Source organism: Stegostoma tigrinum, chromosome 10, assembly GCF_030684315.1.
Source record: "Stegostoma tigrinum isolate sSteTig4 chromosome 10, sSteTig4.hap1, whole genome shotgun sequence".
In the NCBI taxonomy this organism is placed as follows: Eukaryota; Metazoa; Chordata; class Chondrichthyes; order Orectolobiformes; family Stegostomatidae; genus Stegostoma; species Stegostoma tigrinum.
In genome coordinates this window covers 21,168,755-21,187,821 of record NC_081363.1, presented here as the reverse complement: position 1 = coordinate 21,187,821, position 19,067 = coordinate 21,168,755, and the positions used below count along the sequence as shown (strand labels likewise).

The 19,067-nt window shown below is 45.3% G+C and overlaps 1 protein-coding gene across 1 annotated transcript in view; it reads right to left on the bottom strand.

The window, feature by feature from the left end:
- Positions 1 to 19,067, bottom strand: part of si:dkey-288a3.2 (protein phosphatase 1 regulatory subunit 37) — a 217,417-nt gene that overhangs the window by 112,634 nt on the left and 85,716 nt on the right. The window contains exons 10-11 of the mRNA XM_059649414.1: positions 10,204 to 10,345; positions 360 to 526 (exon numbers count right to left, since the gene is read on the bottom strand). Of these exons, the coding sequence (XP_059505397.1) occupies positions 360 to 526; positions 10,204 to 10,345 (309 nt within the window). The remainder of the gene's footprint in view (positions 1 to 359; positions 527 to 10,203; positions 10,346 to 19,067) is intronic.

Sequence of the window (19,067 nt, the reverse complement as noted above, 5' to 3'; positions counted from 1 at the left end):
AAGGTGCACCACTGAAAGTGGCATTTCTTGAAACATGCACAGCAAAATTCCAATGCTTTGTGAAAAGATGTAATTGGCAGAAGGAGGATAGTTAATACAACAGTAACTCCTTCAAGGCCATGACACATTTTACAGGTGTCTTAATCTTTGCAGCTCATTAGGAATTTTAACAATATGATGTGAGCTGTTACAATTTTGGAAATCCTTTAATCACGTAATTAGTCTGATTCCCCCCTTTATCCTGGTGACACAAAGATATTGTTATTCCAGCGACTATAAAGACAAGTGTGCTGAGTGAATTTGCAAAAATGATGATTCACCTCAAACTGTAACTCGCTGACCAACCCTTGCCTACTTACTGTCTCACCCAATGGTTCCTTGTCCAAATCCAGTCTGACCAGTGAATGATTTTGTCTCAGTGCAAGAGATAGAGCCATCAGACCTCCAGTTCTAATTCTGTTCCTTCGCAGATCCAGCCTCAGAATCCTAGCACTCTCCACGATAAATTCAGCAGTGGCTACTGCACCTACAAATTAATAAAACAAAAAATTAATGCATCTCATGCCCTCTGAATAAATATAGAATAGATTCAGAAAATTCACTGTCTATTAACATCATGAATACAAATCAAAAACCCACTGATGATGGAAATCTGAAATAAAATAAGAAGAGGCTTGAGATATTCAACAGGCCAGACAGCATCTCTTAGAAAGCATGAGACAGCTAATTTTCCTGGAATAAAACCTTTTATTCTGCAATAAAATTTTCCACTTGAAACACGAACAGTCTACTGCATTCTTAGTATATTACCCTTATTTGCTGAGTATTTCCAGTGCTTTCTATTTGTGCTATCTCTTACTCATTGCACCATTGCAAATGACTTAACATGCTTACATGAAATTTCTCTGTCCAGTGTTTTAAATAAAGCTCTTAACCATTCATTTTAATCTAGGTAAAGCTGAAGTTGCAATAATGGATTCAGTAAGTTTAAATGAACATGTTTTCACATCACATGGAAATATTTTTAGCTTCCTAATGTTGTAAAAACTATGCATGTTCCTTGTATGAAAGTTAAGAGTAAGTAAGACTGATAATGGGCCACAATATTTGATTATACATGTTAGGTTCCAACAGTATGACAGTTGCAGGTTTTCTGCATTATTCCAACGTGACGCAACTTGATCCTAAGCAGCACATCATCTATTGAATTACATGTACTAAAAAAAAACAGGTTTATGCTTCAGGTGACAAAAGTAATCAAACCCACTACTAGAGATAATGGGAACTGCAGATGCTGGAGATTCCAAGATAATAAAATGTGAGGCTGGATGAACACAGCAGGCCAAGCAGCATCTCAGGAGCACAAAAGCTGACGTTTCGGGCCTAGACCCTTCATCAGAGCCCGAAACGTCAGCTTTTGTGCTCCTGAGATGCTGCTTGGCCTGCTGTGTTCATCCAAACCCACTACTAACTGGCCAGAAAGCAATGCTCCTGTCTACCTGCAGGGCCACCTATCCATATAACAACATGAATGTCCCATTGCAAGTCACCCCTTTTAGTTCAGCATGCAGATGGAGTGGGGGGCGGGGGCAAGCGAATAAAACGTAAAAGACTCGTGCAATTCAATGCATCTTCTACACAATGTGAAAAACCTAAATTACAGGGCAGCTTGGAGTCAGAATATAGCTTGTTCACATGTCCTGATTAATTCATCAGTGGTCAGATGTTTCTAGTTCAAAACTCCTGTATCCAAACATTTTTCAGAAAAGAATACAAATATTTATATTAAGTATTTGTAAGTGACAGTGCTGCTTCTTCTCCAGATGTCGGCCAGAATCAAGTGTTCATCTATGTTGTAGACTAATATATGCTAGACCCAGAGAAATTAGGCAATGGGCTGAATCTTACATTTTTGTGGCTAAGTGCAAATCATATTGAGTTGGGTGAAGTGAATCTTGCCATGAGGCTGAATAAATTTTCCCACGGCATTAATTGTCATTTCTGCCCCTGTGGCACGTACGGTATTTGATTTCCACCCAATCTTTCTGTGTATCATTCCCAGACCAACGCCATCTTTCACTGGAGATTCAAGAATTGAGTAACATGTCTGATGCCAGCACCATATTTAGATCGCTTTTCATAAGTAATATAAGACCAGAGCCACCCTCCACAGATACTTGCTCTGAATATGGAAACTGAAGAAATCACTGCTTTTTTTTGTGTAGTATCCTGGAGCTCCTGCTGGATGGAACAACGCACAAGGTGGGATCAGTTATAAAGGCTATTAAACCAGTCCATGCCATCCTGATCTGAAGTTGCCACCCAGGTTAGCCCAGCCTCAGCCATTAGCACAGTTGGAAGAAGTTCAATGTCCATCTCCACTTTGCCAGCTTAAGCAATATCATCTTCTCTCCGATACCTCGTGTTTACTCTATCCATGCTACTGGATTCACCTTCTGCTAAGGTTCATGTACGACTGCCCTCACTAAAGGATGTAACATCTTCTCCAGTCACCCTTACCCACCTCAACCTGTAACACAACTAACACTGCATGTCCTCTATGTGGCCTAGTCACTCAGTTACTCAGGACACCTCCTGACCAACACCAACATTAATAGCTGTGCCACGCATTTTCAGCTTCCATAATTCTCATCTTTCTCTCCTTTTCCAGGAGCAAAACAGCCCATAATATGACATAAAGAGTCAGTAAAGTTAGTTTTCAGACGTTTCGTCACCATTCTAGGTAACATCATCAGTGTGCCTCCGATGAAGCGCTGGTGTTATGTCCCGCTTTCTATTTATCTGGTTAGGTTTCCTTGGGTTGGTGATGTCATTTCCTGTTCTTTTTCTCAGGGGATGGTAGATTGGCTCCAAATCAATGTGTTTGCTGATGGAGTTCCGGTTGGAATGCCATGCTTCTAGGAATTCTTGTGCGTGTCTCTGTTTGGCTTGTCCTAGGATGGATGTGTTGTCCCAATCAAAGTGGTGTCCTTCCTCATCTGTATGTAAGGATACGAGTGATAGTGGATCATGTCGTTTTGTGGCTAGTTGATGTTCATGTATCCTGGTGGCTAGCTTTCTGCCTGTTTGGCCAATGTAGTGTTTGTAACAGTTCTTGCAAGGTATTTTGTAGATGACGTTTGTTTTATTTGTTGTCTGTATAGGGTCTTTTAAGTTCATTAGCTGCTGTTTTAGTGTGTTGGTGGGTTTGTGGGCTACCCTGATGCCAAGAAGTCTGAGTAGTCTGGCAGTCATTTCGGAAATGTCTTTAATGTAGGGGAGAGTGGTTATGGTTTCTGGGCCCGTTTTGTCTGTTTGTTTGGGTTTGTTGCTGAGAAATCGGCGGACTGTGTTCATTGGGTACCCATTCTTTTTGAATACGCTGTATAGGTGATTTTCTTCTGCTCTTCATAGTTCCTTTGTGCTGTAGTGTGTAGTGGCTCGTTGGAATAATGTTCTAATGCAGCTTCGTTTGTGCTGCATCCCATCCCAACATCCCAACACCCACAAACGACATGGGCATGAAGAGACAGATGGAGGGGCTGGACCTTGGACTTGGGGAGGCTACTGCGGTCACTGCCCACAATGGGGGTACGAGTTGCGAGCATTAATGTGCGCAGTGTCAAGTCCACCGCAAGATGTGTGTCCACGTTGGCCTACCTGACCACCGTCAAGGCAGCCCTCCTGTTTCTGCAGCAGTGCGGGATACCGCACCTCAGCAGGTACGGGAAATGGTCCGGCGCCTGGACCTGTGGGCCTTCAATCTGGTCGGGGGGTAACGACTGTCGCTCCTCGGGCCTGGCTATTCTGCTGCGGGGGCGCGACTTCACCATTTCTCAAGTTCAGGAGGTGGTGGGGGGCGCCTCCTAGTGGCTGACGTCACCTACAGGAACGCTCCCCTGAGGCTAATCAACGTGTACGCCCCAGCGGTACGGAGTGAGCGGTTGGCCGTCCTGCAGCGGTTTCCACCCCTGCTGGCTATGTCCAGGCCGGTCATCCTAGGCGGAGACTTCAACTGCATTATCGATGCAGATGGAAGATCCGGCGTGGGGACAGCGGGTGGGGGGAGTCAACTGGACGTCATGTCCAGATTCCTGATGGGCACGGTGAAGGACGCCAAGCTGCTCGACGTCTTCAGCACCCCTGAATACAGAGCGCAGCGGAGGTACACCTGGTCGCGGCCAGACGGGTCTATTCGCTCAAGGATAAACTTCCTGTTTGTGTCACGGGCGTTCTCGGTCAGGTCCACCGGCGTCGAGCCGGTGTTCTTCTCTGACCACTGCCTCCTGCTGGCCGACTGTCACTTACAGGATGACCAGCCAGCCGGCAAGGGGACGTGGAAGCTCAACACGACTCTGTTGACCCCAGAGAACGTCGAGGAGCTTAAGAGGGAGTACGCCGGTTAGAGAACCGTGAAACCCCTTTTTGAGTCTCTGGGCGACTGGTGGGAGCCAGTGAAGGAGAACATCAAGAGGTTCTTTGTCCTCAAGAGTGGTCGGAAGGCGAGAGAGAGTCGGGGAAAGCTGTCACGACTCCAGTAAAGGGTGCAGAACCTGCTCCTTCTGCAGTTGATGGGGGTCGATGTCACGGAGGACCTCCGCGAGGTGAGGGGCCAGCAAGCCTCGCTCTTTGCCACGGAGGCCTCCAGGATAATCTTCCGGTCCAGGGTCCGCTCCGTAGAGCAGGACGCGACGTGCTCGCGTTTCTTCTTTCAGAAGGTGCACAAAGAGAGCCCTGTGCTTAGCCGGCTGAAGGAGGACGACGGCTCGGTGACGTTGTCTCGGCCCGACATTTTGAGGATCAGCAGATCCTTCTATGCCGGACTGTAAGACACGAAGCCCACGGACAGCACGGCCTCCGAGTCGTTCCTGTCGTCTATCACGGAGGTCTTAGACAACGTCACGAGGGAGTGGCTGGACCGGCCGATGTCCCTGGACGAGCTGACCAGAGCCTTCAAGTCCTTGGAGAGGAATAAGACTCCCAGGAGCGACGGCTTACCGGTCGAGCTGTATTCCGCTCTGTGGGACCTGGTCGGCCAGGACCTGCTGGAAGTGTACGATAGTGCGCTTCAGGCAGGGGAAATGTGCAAGTCCATGAGGAAGGGCATCATCACCATCATTTACAAGAGGAACGGGGAGAGGGAAGAAATTAAGAATTGGCATCCCATTTCACTATTGAACGTGGACTACAAAATCCTGGGCAAGGTCATAGCCAACCGGGTCACGTCTGTCCTGGAATCGGTGATTCACCCTGACCAAACCTGTGCTGTGCCGGGCAGGAAGATCGCTGAGAGCCTCGCGCTCATCAGGGATACGATCGTCTACGTGCAGGACAGGCGGGTGGACACCTGCCTCGTCGGCCTGGACCAGGAGAAGGCCTTCGACAGGGTCTCTCATGCTTACATGAGGGACATCCTCTCCAAATTGGGGTTCGGGGAGGGCATCCGCAATTGGATCCGGCTGCTCTACAGCAACATTGTTAGCGCAGTCTCGATCAACGGGTGGGAATCGGAAAGTTTTCCCGTCAGATCTGGAGTCAGGCAGGGCTGCCCGCTCTCTCCTGCCTGCTTCGTGTGCTGTGTGGAGCCCTTCGCTACATCCATCAGGAAGGACGTGAGCCTGAAGGGCGTGACTATCCCAGGCAGCGGAGGCCTTCGGGTCAAGACCTCCCTGTACATGGACGACGTCGCCGTCTTCTGCACTGATCGTCGGTCAGTGAGTAGGCTGTTGGACATCTGCGGCCAGTTTGAACTGGCCTTGGGTGCCAAAGTCAATAGGGGTAAGAGCGAGGTCATATTCTTCGGGAACTGGGATGACCGCTCCTTCATTCCCTTCGCCGTCAGGACAGACTACCTGAAGGTGCTGGGGGTTTGGTTCGGTGGAGCTGGGGCGTGCACTAAGACTTGGGAGGAGCGTATGACCAAACTGAAGCAGAAGCTGGGCAGGTGGACGCTCGGGTCCCTCTCCATCGCGGGTAAGAACCTGGTTGTCAGGTGCGAGGGGCTTTCAGTACTGTTGTATGTGGCGCAGGCCTGGCCTGTTCCCTGGACCTGCGCCGCTGCGGTCACCCGGGCCATCTTGCACTTCATTTGGGGGTCGAGGATGGACCGGGTCCGCAGGACAACCATGTACAAAGACCTGGAAAATGGGGGAAAGGGCGTACCGAACGCCACCCTCGCCTTGACGGCTACCTTTGTGTGCGGCTGCATCAAGCTGTGCGTAGATCCTCAGTACGCAAACACCAAGTGTCACGACTTACTGAGGTTCTACCTGTCCCCGGTGTTGCGAAGGATGGACCTGGCCTCATTGCCGCGGAACGCTCTGAGTAGTTGGACCGTCCTGTACCACCTGTCCTTCGTGGAGAAATTTTTGAAGGGAAACACCTTTGACCACAAGGCCGTCAGGCAGTGGTCAGCACGTAGTATCCTTGAGACCCTTTGGGAAAAGGAGAGGGTGGATCCCGTCGTGTGGTTCCAAAGTCGTTTGGCAGAATGCCTCATCGCTAGAACTTTCAAACAAGCACAAGGACATTGCTTGGCTGGCGGTGAGAGGGGCTCTGCCAGTGAAATCCTTTATGCATGCCCGGAATCTCTGTGCCACCGCACACTGCCCTCGAGGTGGCTGCCAGGGGGGGACGAGACTGTCAATCACCTCCTTCTGGAGTGTGCCTATGCGCAGGAGGTCTGGAGGAAGATGCAGTGGTATTTGTCGAGGTTCGACCCGAGCAGCTCCGTGACACGGGACTCTGTGCTCTACAGGCTGTTTCCCGGGCGCACACCGAGGCCAACATCAACTGCGCCTGGAGGACCATCAATGTGGTGAAAGACTCTCTTTGGTCTGCCCGCAACTTGCTGGTCTGCCAGCTGAAAGAACTGACACCGACCGAATGTTGCAGACTGGCGCACTCCAAGGTCCAGGAATACGTGCTGAGGGACGCACTAAAGCTTGGGGCAGCCGCCACCAAGGCGCGGTGGGGCAAGACCACGGTATGAAACCCCTCGTCCAGAATAGAAAAAAGGGCCCTATCTGGTAACTGGGCCCAGCTGGCGCCTTCCCCAACTGGTCAGGGGGCGAACTGGGACTGTGCGGGGTGACGACTGCCGGGGTATTTTCTTTGCTTTGTTTTTTTTCTTCTTTGTTTGTTTTTTTCCTTTAGTTGGTGTACGTACCCCCTGGGTAACCCGGAGCGGCTTGCATGACTGGGTAGGTGTATAAATATGTTTTATTTTTTGTACATCTTATGAATAAACTATATTTTTTCAAATTAAAAAAAAGGTGACGAAACGTCTGAAAACTAACCTTCCAGCTCAGCGAGCAAACTCACATCCAGAACCTCAACCTGAGCTACAAATCTTCTCAAAACTCCCTAACATAAAGAGTCAGGATGGGTGGTGTGCTGCCCATCATTGGCTCCGCACTCCCTTGTCAGATCAGGATCCTGACTCTGACAATCTCAAGCAGGACCTGTACTGGTACTTGAGGTTACTCTTGACTTATTATGTTGGGTTCCTTTGAGTAGAGATTATCCACTTTTACTGGAATGAGGCCTGCTGACAGTGTGGCAAGTTTGTTGGCTTTGTGCCTGCACTCAATGGCAAGATGGTCATGAGCTGTTCCTGGTCTCTCTGGCTCAGACGACAATGGTGGTGGTGTGGTGGTGGTGGGGGCGGGGAGGGATGTGGAGGGGCAAGTATCCAGGTAGGCTCAGTGTGAGTGACAACAATGAGTAGTGAAGAGCTCAGAGATGCATCTTGGTCATGTGCATGAGCTGGGTACATATCGGAATACAGTGTTGATTGCAGCAGCAGTATAATGGTAGTTGTTGGTCCAGCCCAAATGCACCATTGAAGTGTTACAGATTCCTGTACATGGATCGGACATATGCGTTGAAGGTTCCTAGAGGCTGGAATCTATGTCGGCTGTCCATGTATGTGGACGTGGTGTGCATGTGACCAGTGTCTATGGAGCATGATGTTGGTGCCTGGTGTCCAACATTTGAGGTCTTTTGGAGGAGGTGGCCAAAAGCCTACTTTGGTTTCCATGCCAGGTTTTCCCAATGGCTAGTTTGTATGGTAAGTTTGGTAAGGTCACAACTCATGGTGAATTGGACTGTTAACAAAACATTTAATATGCAATAATTAATATCAATTGAGAGCTTGCCAATGCCTAGTGAGAATCTTGCCACAAAGTACAATAAAATAATCCCTATATCAAGAGGGACTTTGTCAAATAAGGTGCCTGAATTTTTTTCAAACCTCGCCACTCTTCGGAGCCTGATAAGATTCTGCTCCAACATTTAAGCTGTTTTCCATATGTAGAGGTGCAGGTAAGGCTGCTGGATTCTTCTAGAGATAGCAAGAACTTCAGGTGCTGGAGTCAGAGAGAACAAAGTATGAAGCTGGAAGAACACAGCAGGCCAGGCAGCATCGGAGGAACAGGAAAACTGATGTTTCAGGTCAGGAGTTATATTTCACTCAGTTTAAAATTCAACTGGAACAAAGGAGCCCAGATTTTGCTGCAAGCAGCAAATCAAACAGGCTCACGATTGACCTCAAAGAAAGCTAGACTGAAAGACCTGGTGATGTATGTGGTGGAAACTTTCATGGTGTGCAGTTGACTTTACTGCAGCTTAATGAGGATTTTCAGTGTTAAATTGTACTTCATTCCCTGCAACCCAGGGGCACCACTCAGTTTCTGCACATCACCCCAACACAACTCTAGAGATGCAAGAGACCAGGCAAAAAGCAGTGCCACAACTTTGTCAATGTCTCCCAAAAAATTCTTCTGAGAGTTGCTCATGTGAGAAGACAAGTTCTTTTCTATGCACATGTCAATAAGAGGTCACCCTGACTGGTGAAAGCAACATGGACAGTGGTGGCTACAGAAGTCAGCATCTGAGGTTGTTTCAAACAGACTTGATTCCAATGCCACAACAGGATGAATGATCTGTACTCTGCCAGGGTATGAACCATTGAACACTCAATGCTTCATGTTCCTGTGAATGTGAATTAGCATTGTAAGATTTCCACTGCAGAGGACTGTTTCACAGGAGGTTGGATGCCACCAGATGCCTCTTGCGAAATCAATGTCTGTCACTTTATTGCAGCGACCATTGTAACAACGCTGGCACCACAGTAGTACTGTCGCTCACAATTTATACTTAAGGCATAAAAGGAGTTGCAACACTCAGCAGCTCACACATAATCACGTCACTGAGCTTTTATCATAACATGGAGAATGGATACATCTGATAGCTTTTCACAGAAGACTTACATTGGACAATGTAATTCAAGATGACTTTTTGAATCAAACTGAGTCAGTCCAGTTGCCTGCCCTCGTCAGGTTTGCTCTCAGTGCTTGGGCAGGCTTGTTGGCCCAGTCAGACATCACCCCCACTACCAGCTAACAACAACAAGCCAGTCAATGTATGATTGAGACTTCTCATGAGCTGACCAGCATGCAGAGGCTTCACCCTTATAATTGCAAGCATTTGTGCAAAGACGTGGCTTGGTTATGAAGGAGCCAAGTTAGTCAAGAAAATATGAACTCATTAGAGCTTGGATAAACAACCTAGCCAGTCAGATATATACCTCATAAATGTAGTCAGGTTTGTAGATCCATGGGTTTCCTGTTTATGTGAATAAGATTGTAACTGTGAATATAAATGCAGCACGTGGAACTATTCATGAGTATGTTACTGAATGAAATGCAAGTTCCTAACTGAGACAACCATCTGAAAACTTCTGAGAAGTTAAGCATAAAGTTTTAACCCACTGTTGGGAAAGTGAATTTTTGTTTCACGCCCAGTTAAATTCCCCTGCCCAACCTACTAAAAGCTTCGGGCAGACAGGGGAAATTCTGCGGCATTATGTTTTCAGGGCCAGATCTTTCAATCAGTCGTAGTTATTGCTTAGTCTTTAATACTTTGTTACACCCAATGGTATTCTCACCATGTTAATTGTTTTCACTGATTAATGGCTCAGGGATTTCTGAGAAGGCAGTGTTCGGGGAGCTGCCGAGGGCTGTAGGGGCATCATGCCATAAAAGTTCAGACAGAAGCAGAACAGTAAATGGCTGGTTGGAACTTCAGGATTCCTGCGTTAATGTGAATTTGTGCTATGTCCTCAAGTTCAGGTAACATTCAGAGGGGTACTGATGGCAAACATTGACAGATCATTATTGACACAACATTTATGGACATTACCTTCGCAAGTGATTGCTGTTGACGCCAGTCCTAAACGAACGACTGATCGATTAGCTATCAACGCTTCTTTAAGTCGAAGGATTCCTTCATCGCTCAGTGGATTATGACCTAAATTCAGGGTCTCCAGACAAGTTAATTTAGGCTGAAATGAAAACAATGCAGAGGGTTAGAACAGAGCTATACCTTCTGCCAGACACAAGCACTTATAATAAAGTCAGAAATATGGACTTCATTGGTGTAAAGTACCCAGCAGGTCAGGACGGCAGTGGGAGGAGAAGCTTAAGTCCTGGGTTAAGGGAATACAGGCAGCACCTCTCCGACCACGACAACGGTTGGAAATCCTAAAGGTGCATGTCATCCCCAGATTGTACTTCCATCTGATCCTAACAGAAGCATCACAAACTACTCTTGTAAAGCTGGACCAAATCATCCGTAACGCCACGAAAGGATTCCTACACCTACCACCTCATACCGCAGACGGAATGCTATATTCGAGCAACAGGAACGGTGGTCTAGGCGTCCCAAAACTCGAAGTGCAAATACCATCCGCGATTATCCGCAAACGCGAAGCACTAGACATGTCCAGCGATGTAGTCATTCGGGCCTCCTTTCAATATAAAGGAGAGAGCAACACAAGAGACAGTTGCGGGACTGCGTGAACTCAAAGTCCTAAAGGAAATTGAAAATTTCCAACCCAACAGCCGCGGCAACGGTGAGGGGGAGATAGACCTGATGACTGACATCCAGGACATGATGCCGGTAGTACAAAAGGCAAACGCGGGGCGACCGAAACCACCCAATAGGTATGCAGGCTGGAGGGAGTGGGAATTCGAGAAGTGGCAAAAGCTGGAATGTCAGGGAACGGGCATCCAGTACTTTAGAGATGACAAGATCTCTAACTCTTGGACTAAGGCTGGAGTACAACAAAAATCCTCTAGATTCATTAACAGCGTGCTCTTGCGGTGTAATCTATACCCGACGAGAACCACAATATCTAGAGGTAGGCCGTACAGAAACAAGCTATGCCGTAGATGTGAGATGGCAAATGAGACCCTACCACAGATCTCAGGATACTGCCCATTCGTTAAAAACGCTCGGATCAAACGCCATAATAAGATCGCTGACCAGTTGCAGAAACACGTCAGTAAGTACGGCTGGACATCGTACGTGGAGCCCAGACTATTCGACAAACAAGGCTCACTATGGAAACCCGATCTCATATTTAAGAAAGACAAGAAGATCGCGGTCGTAGATGTCACGGTGCGGTACGAAAATGACAATAAAGCACTGGAAACAGCATGGCGAGAAAAAGTGGAAAAATATAAACATCTGAATGCCGAGATCACGAAGCTGACTGGAGGCGAGGTGCCCAGCTATTTTGGCTTCGTGATGGGCGCACGAGGCAAGTGGTCGGAAATGAATAACCGCCTCATGACATTCCTCGGCATCGAGAGATATGACACGTTCGCCCAAAAGACCTCGAGACTCACTTTGTCACTGACACTCAAACTTCTGCAACTCTTCAGTGACAAGTGAGGAAAAACCTCAAACGGTGAGATAAGTCCCTTCACCGAGACATAAGAACATCAAAGTTGCACATAACATCTGTCTCCGTTAATGACAATAACAACCTGCCTCATATAACATCAGTATCACCCGGGCCCTTGGTCTACGGTGACGCTAGAGAGTACAACAACATCGACGAGTGATGTAAAGACTCGGAACTGTTGAAAAGTATGGCTGTTGCTTCGGGCTACAGCATAACTCTGAGAAAATTGTCTCAACCATTAACTCTACAAAGTGTTCTGGCAGTTTCTGCCTTTGGAAGCTGGCAAACTATTTACATAGCTCACTGACAGCACTTAATGGTAGAAATCAGGTACTACATCAGTTCGTCGCTGAATTAACCAGAAAAGTGAAGATTTCAAAAACGCTGCTTTAGCCCAGGAGGGAAATCTCTGACTCCTGTCCATATGGCGGGGAAGGAGGGAGCAAGGGGGTACAAACAGTCAACAAAACCTTGAAGCCTACAAAACCCTACATGTGCACAGTTGCCAGTTTACAAGCTTTGTTTAAAATCTGTATGGCAAAGCTACAGAGGAAGAGTATGGTGGGAATGAGATTTACCCAGTGCCTCAGGCTGGGAATCACTTCTGCACAAACAAGCTTATGAAACATGTGACATCAGGTAAAGAGCACACTACAGGAGACAACACTTCAGTTATTATTGTCTCAACATGAACAAAACAACTCTGCTTACAGCATATAACAAACAGCAAAATCAAGCCTCCCTCTGAGTACACTGTAGCTCTGCTGTGCCAATTCGCCCCCTCTTACTGTCAGGCCTGGCAACTCCTCCCAGCTATCTTTTTCATGTCATTCGGGTTGTTTTGACACAAACACCCAAATATTATTTGAAGGATTTAGTTCAAAACCAAACTACTTTGTGAATTAAAAATGTGTGAATGCAAGATAGATTCATCTGAAATACATGCTTGACATTTTAGTGGAGGCAGAGGCTCATTTAAAATAAATGCTTTATCCCACCCACAATTCTCCTGTTTTCCTCTCCTGAAGGTAGGGTATAGTTTCTATATATTTTATGTTTACATAATATATTCATAAAAGAGTACAGTTTCCCAGTTGCCAGTTGTCTCCATTACCTCCATAATTTAAAGCCAAACTACTGAGGTTACTGGAGACCTGAGATTATTAATGGAAAGTGGTGAGAAAACTCCAGAGGTCTGGAGCACCTGTGGGGAACGTGAAACAGAGTTGAAATTTCAAAGCTAATGATTCTTCTTTGGAAACTGAACATTGGACTTGAAATGTGAGGCTGGATGAACACAGCAGGCCAAGCAACATCCCAGGAAGACAAAAGCTGACATTTCGGGCCTAGACCCTTCATCAGAGAGGGGGATGGGGAGAGGGAACTGGAATAAATAGAGAGAGAGGGGGAGGCGGACCGAAGATGGAGAGTAAAGAAGATAGGTGGAGAGAGTATAGGTGGGGAGGTAGGGAGGGGATAGGTCAGTCCAGGGAAGACGGACAGGTCAAGGAGGTGGGATGAGGTTAGTAGGTAGATGAGGGTGCAGCTTGGGGTGGGAGGAAGGGATGGGTGAGAGGAAGAACCGGTTAGGGAGGCAGAGACAGGTTGGACTGGTTTTGGGATGCAGTGGGTGGGGGGGAAGAGCTGGGCTGGTTGTGTGGTGCAGTGGGGGGAGGGGACGAACTGGGCTGGTTTAGGGATGCAGTAGGGGAAGGGGAGATTTTGAAACTGGTGAAGTCCACATTGATACCATTAGGCTGCAGGGTTGATACCTAATGGTATCAATGTGGACTTCACCAGTTTCAAAATCTCCCCTTCCCCTACTGCATCCCTAAACCAGCCCAGTTCGTCCCCTCCCCCCACTGCACCACACAACCAGCCCAGCTCTTCCCCCCCACCCACTGCATCCCAAAACCAGTCCAACCTGTCTCTGCCTCCCTAACCGATTCTTCCTCTCACCCATCCCTTCCTCCCACCCCAAGCCGCACCCCCATCTACCTACTAACCTCATCCCACCTCCTTGACCTGTCTGTCTTCCCTGGACTGACCTATCCCCTCCCTACCTCCCCACCTATACTCTCTCCACCTATCTTCTTTACTCTCCATCTTCGGTCCGCCTCCCCCTCTCTCCCTATTTATTCCAGTTCCCACTCCCCATCCCCCTCTCTGATGAAGGGTCTAGGCCCGAAACGTCAGCTTTTGTGCTCCTGGGATGCTGCTTGGCCTGCTGTGTTCATCCAGCCTCACATTTTATTGTCTTGGAATTCTCCAGCATCTGCAGTTCCCATTATCATTGGACTTGAAATGTTAGCTCTGTTTCCCTTTCGACAGACACTGTAAGATTTGTTGAGTTTCGCCTGCAGTTTCTGCCCCAGTTACCTCTTCCAGGACTTGTTTGAGCATGGACAATAAATGGTCGAGATTAACAGTGGAGGACAACACCATTGAATGTAATCTTCTCCTCATCCAATGTTTACACATTAAGGCTTTCCTGTAGCGGTCACTGCATAGCAACTAAGACATTTCCCTGTTTCCACTTCCAAAGTCAGTCGTGTTTATTTTAAACTTCGACCACAGCTTATATCAACCAATTCAGGAAGGATAACAGAAGCAACCCACAACGCCTTTGCCCATGTAAATCACTACACCGTGCAGCATAATTGGTCACAAAACCATCTCCAACTATGGTTTTATTCTTTGGTGAAAGTGGAACTAATGAAGCAACATTCTCTACATGACAATAGCTAGCTTGGTCCATTATTACTTGTGTTATCTACTGATGAAAGTCTGACATTTCTATGACCACATTTAACTAAGCATCTTTGAAGTGTAGCCATTGTTCTGATACAAGAACAGAGCAGCTCATTTACATTCAGCAAGACCCCACTATAAGAAAGTGTGATAATGTTTCAATGATGTAATTTGAGTGATATATATCAGCCTGTGTTGAGGTTAGTTAGCTCTGTTGGCTAAACAGCTAGCTTGCAATGCAGAGTGGTGCCAACAATGTAAGTTCAGTGCCTGCAGTGACTGGCGTTACCATGAAGAACTTACCTTCTCAACCTTACCTCTTGCCTGAAGCATGGTTACCCTCAGGTAAAAGCCACCACCAGTCAACTCTCTCAAACAAAAGTACAGCCCTATGGGTTGACGGTGAGTTTATATATCAACAGGAAAGTGAGTGTTGCTTCCCTTTCCTTGTTCAAAATAGAACCTAGGAATACATAATGTTTGCCTGAGCAGGCAGTGGAGATTTGCATGCATTTTTCCTCTGAAAGACAGCACCAACAAAGCAACATGTATCAATATTCCACTGGATACTGTGCCGAGATTCTGTGCTTGAGTTTCTGGAGTAGGATTTAAACCTGTTAGCTTCTAATTCAGAGATGAGAGAGCTCCCAACTGAACCACAGCTGAAAACACTTCACATATTATCCTGCACGATCTTCCAGATGCCTGCAACAGAGCTTCAGGTGTTGGGATTACAGAGAATACTGTGCTTGCTTTGTGGGCTTTGCGATTCCTGATCCATTGTGCGGAGACATAACCTTTATCTAGAGTTTGCAAAAGTGGATCTATCATGTGAAATATTGGTTTCAGAATTTTGAAATATTAAAATTAATTTTGTCAGTTTGTTTCCCATGGTCCAAATTCAAGAAAAACTTTGGAAAATTCCTTCGTATATGACATGACAATGAAACAAACATGAACATACACTAGCTAAAGGTAAATAACCCATGTGAAACATACATGCTGCAATGGCCTTCTCACTTGGAGACTCTTAAGGAGAACCACCTCAGATGAAACACAGCTTACATGATTTTCTTTACAGCCTGGCTATTTAAAAGTTTGTTTAGATGATATAATGATACATTAGCACACTGTTTTTGTTTTCTTTAGGGAGGGGGAGAAGGGTAAACCAGACTTTTCTGTCTTGGGCATTAATTGGAAAAAAGAGGTTTTGAATAATTATTTTTGTGCACTAAATTACCACTCTAGAACTAATTACAGACATCTAATTTGCATTAAACTGGTACATGTGGAATATTTTGCTTTTGTGAGCAACGTTTACTCAAATTTACAGCCTGTTTTCAGAGCCTAACTTCTGAAAGCTGGGCTGGGGAATTCAGAAATTTAGCTCAAATCAGAATACTGGAAACAGTCAAATAGTTACTGATTCAAAACGTTCCAACATTACATGTTTATATTATATGTGCCAGTTGAAGACTTTGGACTTTATCATCGCTCCTGCTGAATGACACAGTATTTTAGTTTAGTCACATAAACCTATTCAAGACTTAAAACCTCATTTCCTCCTGTTATATCCTAAGGGGTAATTTTAGGAGTCCTAAGTGCCAGCAGGTGCCCTCGGCCGCCTGTGGTGGAGACTCATAAAACCATCCCTTCCGCTATAAACAGAGCCTGCTTGATGAAATACATTGAAAAGAAACTGCACATGCTGGAAATTAAAATGAAACCAGAAAAATGCTGGAAAATACGGCACATAGCTATCAGCACTTTGTTAACATTCCAGCTACAGAGTCTTCTCAGGCTGCTTATCACTTTTCAACACAATATTGGATCAGAATTTGCTGGAGTGAGCATACCCAGTTGTTATGCTTTGTCCCTCATGCTTTAGTTTTATTATTTGAAAGGTGTGAGGCAATAGTAATGTGGTGAGGTCAATGGGTCTTCAAGGTCCTCAGATGATGGGTTCAATAGTCTTTATCCGTAAGCAATGAATTTTTTTTAATGACACAGAAATAGTAGAATGACGGAGCAAGATGTTGAAGTCAAGTCAAATTAGGTCCAGAAATAGAAATAAAAGGGGCTGAAAATGAAAGACTAGATTGAGAAACAGAAAAGAATGATAGAAAGAACCATGGTAATAGGAGCAGGTGTAGGCCCTTTGAGCCTATTCCACCATACAACAGGATGATGACTGATCATCCAGCTCAGTACTCTATTCTTCCTTTCTTCCCATACCCTTTGATCCCATTAGCCCTAAGGGCATCCAACTCCTTCTTAAAAATATTCAATGTTTTGGCTTCAACCACTTTTTGTGACAGAGCATTCCTGAGGATCACCATTCTCTGGGTGAAGGAATTTTTCCTCACGGGAAAAATAAGAAAACATTAAAGCACCAAATATTTTAAATTTCGATAATCTCAGGGAAAAACATGTTAGCGTGAGACACCACAGTTCAAATGATTCTTAATTTCAGCATATAGGTAGACTCACATTGCTGGAACTTAAATTACCTCATTAAAAAGGTTCTTACATTGCTAAGTACTAATCTTAACTTTCTGCAGTGAGTTTAATGGGCCATTAAGCCATTTTTGCAAGACTAACTGTAGAGCAGTACAAGTTGTCAAGCAAATGTAGCAATTTGTGAATCATAGAATATCTTATCCTCACCAGGAGTTGCTCAAGAATAGATACATTGATAACAGTAAATGAAGCTTTTCATCAATTAATGTTTCTTCCTAAATCTGAATACGATTACTGATCATCTTCCTAACCATAACCTGTCAAACAGACTGGAAGAGTGTTCTACCAACAAGGTACGCAGAAGTACCATTCGTTCAATCCTTAGTGAATAACTAGTGAATCAATACTTCCTGGGATTCTTGACAAGTTCATGTTAAACAGCTGGTGTAACGATATCAACCTTCGCTCAATTATAATACTCATAATTATGTTAGGAGATTGTTCTTGAGACCACAGCAAATAATGCAGTACTGAGTGAATCTTATACTGTTGTGGCTGTTGTCCTTCAGCCTTCACAGAATCACAGAACGATTCATAATTTCGGGGCAGGAGGTGGCTATTTGGCTTGTTGTTTTTATGCTGGTTCCATGTCTGTTCAAAAAGATCCCATTGTGTTTGACTGAATAAGAAAAAGGTGTTGTCTTGACACTATTGTCTCTCAACTAATACAAATAATATTAACTAGCTGATTATTTCATTGCTACATATGGAATCTTGCTCTGTGTTTCGCTACATGGCAAAAGTTCAAAAGTATTTTCTTTGGCGGTGAAAAGTTTTGGCATGGTCAAGGATGTAAGGTTTGCTTCATAAACGTGTGTATCGTTTGTACTTGCAACCCGGGGAGCTGATGCTGTTGGGGTTCCATTAAACTACACCTCGCCATCACTGTTAGCTGCTTCCACAGTTGCAGGCAGGATGCATTCTACTCCCAACCTCAACCACACCCATGCAATCAATGCAGAACATGGAGGGAGATGGTGGGATTGGAAAACATAAATCAGATTGAGAGCTCATAAAACAATGCAAAGCTGTCAATCCCAGCTGCTTCAAAAAGCTCAAATGCTCCTGGTTGGCAGTGCAGCCATTTCACTGCTTCAGTGCAGGGAAAAATCCAGCGCTCCATTCTTACGTAATAACAGCTCAGCAATCACATTACTGTGTGCTTCAGATTAAGTTTTGCCTACTCCAAAGTATCATTTTTTTTCACCGTGTATTTATTGGAGTCCAATGTTCATAATCACAATCTTCTGCGAGAACAAATTCACTATTGATCACATCCAGAGCTATTGAATGGCACAACCAAACCATGTGGCAATAGGTATCTCAGTTCTCCACAGTTAGTAGGGGTCAGGATTTGGAGACCTGTATCAGGGGGGTGAGTGCATAATGCAGGTGCAGCAGTGAATGAGGACTTTATTGCCAGAGGTGCCATCCACAGATGAGAATTAAACAGAATTGCCGATTGCCTAAAGTAAAACAAAGAAGTACAGATGTTGGAGATCCGAAATGAACACAGAAAGTGCTGGAGAAACTCAGGATTAACGCCATTGTTCTCTATAGAGATGCTGCCAAACACTGAGTTTGTGCAGCACTTTCTGTCTTTATTGCTGATTGTCTAACTCAGGTCAATATTAAAAATTAAACAAGAGTGATATACTTTGACTCAAAATGACAACCAAAAGATTATTTAATCAGTCATTAAACTCAGAGCTGTCTATGATACACTTGGTATGGCTTGCTTGATTGTTTGCTAAAAGACCCCTTACATTTAGCATTACTACAGTGATGAATACAAGATGTTTAAAAAATGATATTCTCAATTTGATTTTAATTCAATAAATAGCTATGATTATTAAAGCCTCCAATCTTTCTTCTCTGATTCATTATAATAGTTGGATGTGTAACATACTCAAAGTACATTTAATTGTAATTCAAGAGTTTCTTCACCAATACCTCTCACCTTATTTCATCTTTAGGAAAATTATGCACAGATTTTGGTTTACTAAGGCAGCTTTCCATAGAGTGTAGAAACAGTGAACTTGAT